At 35.4% G+C, this 7,905-nt stretch overlaps 1 protein-coding gene across 1 annotated transcript in view; it reads right to left on the bottom strand.

The window, feature by feature from the left end:
- Nucleotides 1-936: 936 nt before the first annotated feature.
- Nucleotides 937-7,905, bottom strand: part of msh3 (mutS homolog 3 (E. coli)) — a 64,702-nt gene continuing 57,733 nt past the window's right edge. The window contains exons 22-24 of the mRNA XM_016501017.1: nucleotides 5,000-5,126; nucleotides 2,478-2,646; nucleotides 937-1,384 (exon numbers count right to left, since the gene is read on the bottom strand). Coding sequence (XP_016356503.1) covers nucleotides 1,303-1,384; nucleotides 2,478-2,646; nucleotides 5,000-5,126 — 378 coding nt within the window. The 3' untranslated portion in view covers nucleotides 937-1,302. The remainder of the gene's footprint in view (nucleotides 1,385-2,477; nucleotides 2,647-4,999; nucleotides 5,127-7,905) is intronic.

Here is a 7,905-nt window from a genome sequence, read left to right as displayed (position 1 = left end):
AACTGTGACGTTAGTTATAGCTGTTTTGTGGACTTCCATATTCTCATAGGACTAGAATGATAATTACAATTTTAGATTTACCATTATAGTCCCTGGTGTGAACAGGCCTTAAGCAGCCATTCACACAGAACATGTTTTTACATTCAACTGTTTTTTTTTCTTCCATTGTTGTCTATGTACAGTAAACATGCGCTAGACAATGTTGCACTTGTTTCTCAATGACACCAAAACACGGCACGCAAGTTAAAATTTCGAATTTCTCAAGCACATTCTCACAAAGTGTCAGATAAGGGACAATTGCTGCACTAAGGATCACTGTCACATGGACGCTTCGTGTGCACAAGCAAGTGACATTCTCAGACTCTATCAAGCTTCAATTATATCTGAGAAATGCACATTCATTTTCATCTGATTTGCTATAACTTTTATGATGTTAGGATGACAAATCTTAAGGGTTAAGATGGTAATGATAACTGATATACTGCATATTTGATGATATAAAGATGAAATAATACAAATCGATTTTAAAATCCAGTTCAGTCAGTTTATTTTATATAGTGTAGCATCTATAATTCATGATTTTAAATGACATTTAAAATAATATTATTAAAGCAAACCTGTGCAACTTCAAATAAATGCAAATGTGAGCAAGGAAGGAAGACACAGGAGGGTTTTATGTTCTTAGCCTGACTGCTTCAGCTTTTATGAAGACTGATTATCATTCACCTCAGACGTCACATTTAAAGGACAATGAGATTACTGAGGAAACTTAAAGGGATAGTTCACCCAAGAAATGAACATTGTCACCCATTACCATTCCAAATCTTTATTACTTGCATTCTCCTGTAGAACTTACATTTTGTCAACATCAAATAAAACTGTTTGGTTACCAACATTGTTCAAATTAAGAAGAAGAAAGAAAATCATACATGAGTGAGTAAATGATGACAGGATTTTCATTTATGGGTGAACTAATTAAATGAACACCACAATTTACAGAAAAATGTTTAATTTCTAGTATAATTAATGTACATACAACATTACACTAACAATCTTAGAAAGGTGCATTAGTTTCTTTTTTCCTATGGACACAAATACAGCATATTACCAGCAAACCTTCTGGCCAAAGCACCTGGAGAGTGTCTATGTAAGACATCATTCATAGTTGTAAGATCTGTTGTTTTGAGTTCACGTTAAAACGGGTGATGAAATACATGATATTCAAATACATGATATTCAGTTCCTGTTTGTTTAACGGTTTTTGCAACCATCATCCTATGGGCAAAAACCATCATGCTATTATTAGAGACTACACTTTCTCCAATCCAGCAATGCTTCCTTGTTGGTGATACTCCAGGCATCAGATAACAGTCTCACCATTTTCCTATGTTTGTAAAGACAGAAGGGGGTAATATCATGTTACATACCACACAATTACAAAAAGGTTTAAACAGTGTCAATACCTCAGTAAATATTTTTTAATAATGAAGACAAATCAAAGAAATATGGAAGCCTGTTTCTGCCACTGAATAAAAAATAAAAAAGGTCATTGCGACTTTTTATCTCACAATTCTGACCTTTTTTTCTCACAATTGTGAGTTTACATCTCACAATTCTGACTTTTTTTTCTCAGAATTGGGAGATATAAACTCACAATTGCGAGTTATAAAGTCAGAAATACAATGCATAACTCGCAGTTGACTTTTTTCTCAGAATTGCGTGAAGTCAGTATTGTGTGATATAAACTCGCAATTGCGAGACAAAACTCAGAATTGCTAGATTTAAATGCGCAATTCTGACAAAGAAAGTCAGAACTGCAAGATATAAACTTGAAATTGTGAGGAAAAAAGTCTGAATTGTAAGAAAAAATGCGCAAATGCCTTTTGTTAATTTTTATTCAGTGGCGGAAACAGGGTTCCATAATGACATTTGATCAATTGCTGCTGTTTTAGTGGCTGGTGCAAATACAAATGCATATACACTGAGACTCATTATATCGCATCATATGACCCCTTTAAACTTTAATATATGCATATGGATAACTGATTCTGAATATTAACATTTTAAACTGAAGAATGACTTTTGTCCATTTAGTCAATTATTTACTTCCTCTTCGACATTTCATGCATGTGTTAATAGGAAATAATGTACATGCAACTGGACAAACTGACTTCCACATACTGTATGTGAAAATAATCTATGCAAAGCCGCTGACTTTACACAATTAGGTTACAATACATTTCTAATTCTGACAATTTTTAGCAATGACTTCAATGTCTATAATCAAATACAACATATAAAAATATGTGAGCCTCAGCCTACACAGTATTTTTCAAACAGAGCCTCAAACCGAGGAATAATTTGTAATCTCTTCAGATATTCCTCTCACGGAAAAGTCTTTCATTTGTTCTGAAAGAAGCTCCTCCAAAATTACTACAGTGTTCTTTTTCCATTGTGTAACCAATCAGCCCACGTACCTCCGGCTGTTCACGAGAGCCTCCAACTCTTTGGATTTGAATGCAGCGGTCCTGAGGATGGACTCTGGGATTTCAGCCAGACGTGCTACATTTAGCCCATAGCTCCTGGCGGCTGCGCCTTCAATCAGCTGATAGAGAAATGTGATGAACTCTGGCTGCACCTCCTCCTCTAGTAACGAGAGCAACGGAGGTATTAAACACTTTGGAAGCGCTATGTGTGTATCAAAGTAATGATCAGAGGATTCAATGTGAGAAGAAAAGAATTTATAAAAACAAGATTCATGATAATCCTGATGATGATGATGATACTTAATTTATACAGTAATAAACAGTCTACTGCTTAAATACTATATTGTTTTATGCTAATATTGCAAAATAATGCTTTAATGGACTATGCTAAAATTTGATGAATTGATCAAGTATTTTAGCCATTATACTGGGATAAGAGAAAGCATTTTAACATAAAAAAAATGAAACACATTACCTTGAATTATAAAGTATAAGAGCATATGACCAAAGTGTCAAATCTGTGAATAATACCAATGTAATGGCATAATAACTGTGAATAATTTTTTGTCTGAGAAAAGATATTTCATTAATGATGGACATTAGAAGGTCACTGAGTTGTGCTGAGAACTTTTTCCATAAAAGACACTTCTTCAGAACTCAGATAAAGTCATTTCTTGTGTCATGGTGTGACAGTAATGACAATTATTATTAACCTGATTTGTGAATATGATTTGTGAACATTTCTTCTAATATTTCTCAGCAATTCCCTGGGGGGGGGGGTGAACCTAGTTGAATTCTGATGATCAGAACTCTGCATGTGATTTCCACATGAATTTCAATGACAGTAGGCGAAACTACACAGACAGCACAGTACAATGAGAAACTGAAGAGGAAAGACTAATGCAATAGGATTACTGTCATACACACAAGCTAGTTGTTAAGTAACCACTACCTGGGTCTTGTAACAGTGTTTCAAGGATTTAAGGTTCTGGAATTCTCTTTCTTCCTGGAAAATGTAATTTTATACCACAGAAGTCCAGAAGGCCTGACTCTGATTGGTTGACAGATGTTTCCAAGCCATCAATTTGACAATAAATTTGTTCAAATTCCATCTCATAGTCACATTCGTTTATGCAAAGTAGCTTCTACCAATCAAAGTACTAGCCAAAGTAATTTCTACCACAGGAGAAGAAGCAGACTTGGGCTTTCTAAGCAGGATGCTTAATTTTGAACCTTAAAAAAACTTGAAAAAGATCTTGAGATAAACAAATAAGCTAATCGTTGTAAAAGTGAAATTGGCGAATCAGCTTTACAAATTACCACTTAGGTTTCTTGTCTTTTGCAGTCCTATCTGCTCCTCAACACTACGTAAGAGCAAATATGATCTGTTGACCTGTCACTGCCTGAAGTCATTCAGATCAAGCAATGTACTACACAAATTATTACCAAATCAATTTCACACATGAAAGCAGGGAAAATATTTCTCATATTTCATACTGACTGATTCAACCATTTCCAAAACCATTTCCAGTTTCTTGAATATCAAACTGATATTTGAAAAAAAGATGCTTGGAAACAAATATCACATTGACAGTCTCATCGCCTTCAAATGGAAAATTCACCCGAAGATGAAAATTGAATGCATTTACTCACTTTTATGTCATTCCAAAACCATAAGACTTTACTTAATCTTCAAAACACAAATTAAAAAAATAAATAAAACCTTAATTTGCATTTTAACGGTTAACCAAAGTCTAATGACTGAAAAGACATGAGGGTGAGTAAATGCTGACAGAATTTTCATTTTTGGGTGAACTATCAAGGCATGTCAGTAGATAAAATGGGCATGAAACGATCAAAAAACTCCAATAAATGAAAAGAGGGGCATAGAGCATGGACAATTAAATCTGGCATTCAACACACATGTAAAAGTGACATTTGTTATTCTACAACTTAAATGGAAGGTTTTCCAGAAGAAAAAAAACATCACGAAGCACATCAAAAACCCCCCCCCCCCAAAAAAAACAAAAAAAAACATTATTTGGTTACGAGTTGAGTACTCTGTTCTATTCCATTTTATTAATAATCAAGCGCTGGACAGATCAGACAATAGGTGGACTGACTAACAGAAGGTCTAAGAAAGTGTGCTGCACTCCTTGATCACTCAAGCAGCATAAGGTCAATGCAAAGACGAGTAAGTGATCCATGAAATCCCAAATGACTCAGCTGACATACAACAGCAAAGGAACTGGTTCAGAGGCTACCAAATCCAGCATATTCCAAGACAATGCACTCCTCTTTCCCTACTACCGCTTTGTGTGCACTGAAGAAATCAACTCTCTGATCCAGACACTAATGGCTTTCACAGATGACATCAAGATGAAGTTAATAAACGTGCATGGTTCATTATCAAGAACGGCAAGATCAGGATTTTGAATGGAAGCTTATATATAGCCCAATCTCAACTCAAGAAGCTGATGTAATGTGAGTGGGTAGATAAATTCCATACACACCATCAGAAGTGCTCTCTGGCTCATTCAGCAGGAAAGCCATGTGGTAGTTCCCCACATTCTGCGGGTACAAGTGCTCCAGCTCACACAGTGGAGGGTAGTGGGTCACAAACAACGTCATACACTTCACCTGCAGAAACACACAGAGAAGAAAAATAATCCAACTTCACACATTTGCACATAATTCAAAGGTCAAGCTGTTTCTGAATGTATTTTTAACAATGTTGGTAATCAAACAGTTGACAGCAGCCATTGACATCAGCAGTATATTTTCCATACTATGGAAGTCAGTGGGTACCGTCAACCTTCCTCAAAGAAAGTCAATGGCTTTCTTCAACCAACCATATATCTTTTTGTGTGTTCAACAGAACATTTAGTCAGTGTTATTTTTGAGGGACATTTGATAATTGACAGGAATATCAAGAAAAAAATTAAGCAAACTAAATCAGAACAGCTTGAATAACTGCCAAGTTTGGTGAACACAGCTTGAAAGCTACAGTCAGAAAGAATTTTAACTAACTACTTCAGACAATTCATTACAAATCAGCACCAATTATAATCAAAACTCAATATTACAAATTTATTCAAGGACCAACAATATAGATTTGGTTACTCAACAGCCTGCTTCCATGACTGCGTGACAGAGCAAGACATCCTTCAGCCAGATGCACAAAACACGCAAACAGCAACCACCCCCTCACTCGCCATTTACGAACATTATCAGCAGCCCGCGTGTGCATCGCGTTACCACCTCACCAATGCACACATTTCATTCCAGAGGGGGGACGTGTTCATTTCTCCACTTATTGATGTTTGGGGTTTTTAGCAGGCTCAGGGGAGGCATTGAGCTGAAGTGTGAATATGAGACGCACGGAAGATATGCAGACAGAGCACTGAAGCAGAACAAGAGGCATGTGATTTTTCTGTGATGCATTCCTCACAAGTAGTTCACATTTATTAAAACTTATTTATTAGAAGTCGGTTTTGGAGACTTTCAAGACAAGGCTACTAATTTGCCCATTACCATCAAATACAACAAGCATACTCTGTGAAAGAACAGGATGAACATTATTGAAGCTAAATGTATATCTTTTATTGGTCAGCAAGTTTTTAATTACTGCATAAAGAAAAAAAAAAATAGACCTAAAGCATAAAAAGTAGGGTGAATCCATGGTGCATTGCTTCTACACAAAGTCTCCTTTGTGCCAATATTCATGCTTGGTGTGAAAAGGCGATTAAATGAATAATTACATTACAATTAAAACGGATACTGTTACATGTAGGCACACTTTTCAGCATGGAGTCCAGTCCACTATAATTATTTTGGCCAAAAACTGCTCACTAAAAATAAAACAAAAAGGTAAAAAGGTAAAACAACCAACTAAAGTGTGCGTCAATTACATGACGTTTAGGGACAAATACAATCTTTAGAGCAAAGCTGTGATTAAAGATCTCTAATTTACTTTAAATGTACACTGCCGTTCAAAAGTTTGGGGTTGGTAATGTTTTTTAAATATCTCTTGTAATATATTTTAAGATTAAGATATAATGTATTCCTGTGATGCAAATTTCTGTGTGATGAATTTTCAGCAGTCATTACTCCAGTCTTCAGAACTTATACAGTAGTGTAAATATCTCTAACAGAAGTGCTGAGTAAACTTCAGTAAATTCAGTTACTAATTTTACTGTCTAGTAACTTTAAAACATGACTTTGGCCATGTACACACTGCAGCTACATTTTTTAGTCAATTCACCTTTCTGAAATTCTGTTCAGTTATTTTTTGCGGGAGTGCCAACCACATTCTACAACCGAAAAATGCAGGTAGTGACAACCGCATTTACAGAAATTCTATGAAGCATATACAGAACCAAACTGAACAACTTGCTGTTAATGACGTATTAAAATGCATATCACAGAGTTGTGTCTTTTCTGTATGTGTGATGCGAGAAATTACAGGGTAAATTTTGCCTCATTAGTGTTGCCAGATCTCGCTAGAAAAACAAAAACAAAAAATGGAAATAAGCCACATACCATACCAAAATCTACTTTATTAACTCCATAAACTGGATCACTTTATGTGCAGAGCCCAAACAACAAACCGAAAGACACTTAATAATTGCCACTTGTAATAAGTGGACATGGCAACCCCTTCAAGAGTGCGCTCTGCAAAGTAGCCTTCCAAAGAGGTCTGGTCGATAAAACAATAACGATAATTATTGCGATATAATTTTCCTCAAAACGATAACAAGAGTTCAATAAATGTTTGATACAATGTTTATGCGCTATAAGCGGAACGAAACAGTGCTACTCATTTAAACTGCACCACACTATTTATCCGCTCGGCTTAAAGTTCAAATGGCATCGCAGCACGAGCTTACTAGAGTAGATGCGTTTATTCTTTGAAAAGTCTCGGTCACACGAGCACTAAACAGCGCTTGAATTCAACGAAGTGTTCAGCGAACACAAATGATTCTGTGATTTAAACTAGTTTAAAGTCAGATGAAACAGCACTAACAAACAGGAGAAACACTGTGTGCAATTATACAGTCATAAGGCTTTTCAATCTACAAATCGCCATCATTTAACATGGATTTACTGTAGTAACACTAACTGCACCATGGTATTTTAGCAGAAATGTTGGACAATCATAATACATTTTATGATATTATTAATGAAGACATGAATTAAATGTATAAAACGAGTAAGGGAATATAATTACAGTATTTTTTTGTGATTGTTTGTGCATTTATACTAAATGTATTTAGACTACTGTTTTTAAAGGGGTCATATGATGCGATTTCAATTTTTCCTTTCTCTTTGGAGTGTTACAAGCTCTTGGTGCATAAAGAAGATCTGTAAAGTTGCAAAGACTAAAGTCTCAAATCCAAAGAGATATTCTTTATAAAAG

Source organism: Sinocyclocheilus anshuiensis, unplaced genomic scaffold, assembly GCF_001515605.1.
Source record: "Sinocyclocheilus anshuiensis isolate Anshui unplaced genomic scaffold, SAMN03320099.WGS_v1.1 scaffold278, whole genome shotgun sequence".
NCBI lineage: Eukaryota > Metazoa > Chordata > Actinopteri > Cypriniformes > Cyprinidae > Sinocyclocheilus > Sinocyclocheilus anshuiensis.
Note: the sequence above shows the minus strand (reverse complement) of the source record. Positions and strands in the feature narration are given on the sequence as shown.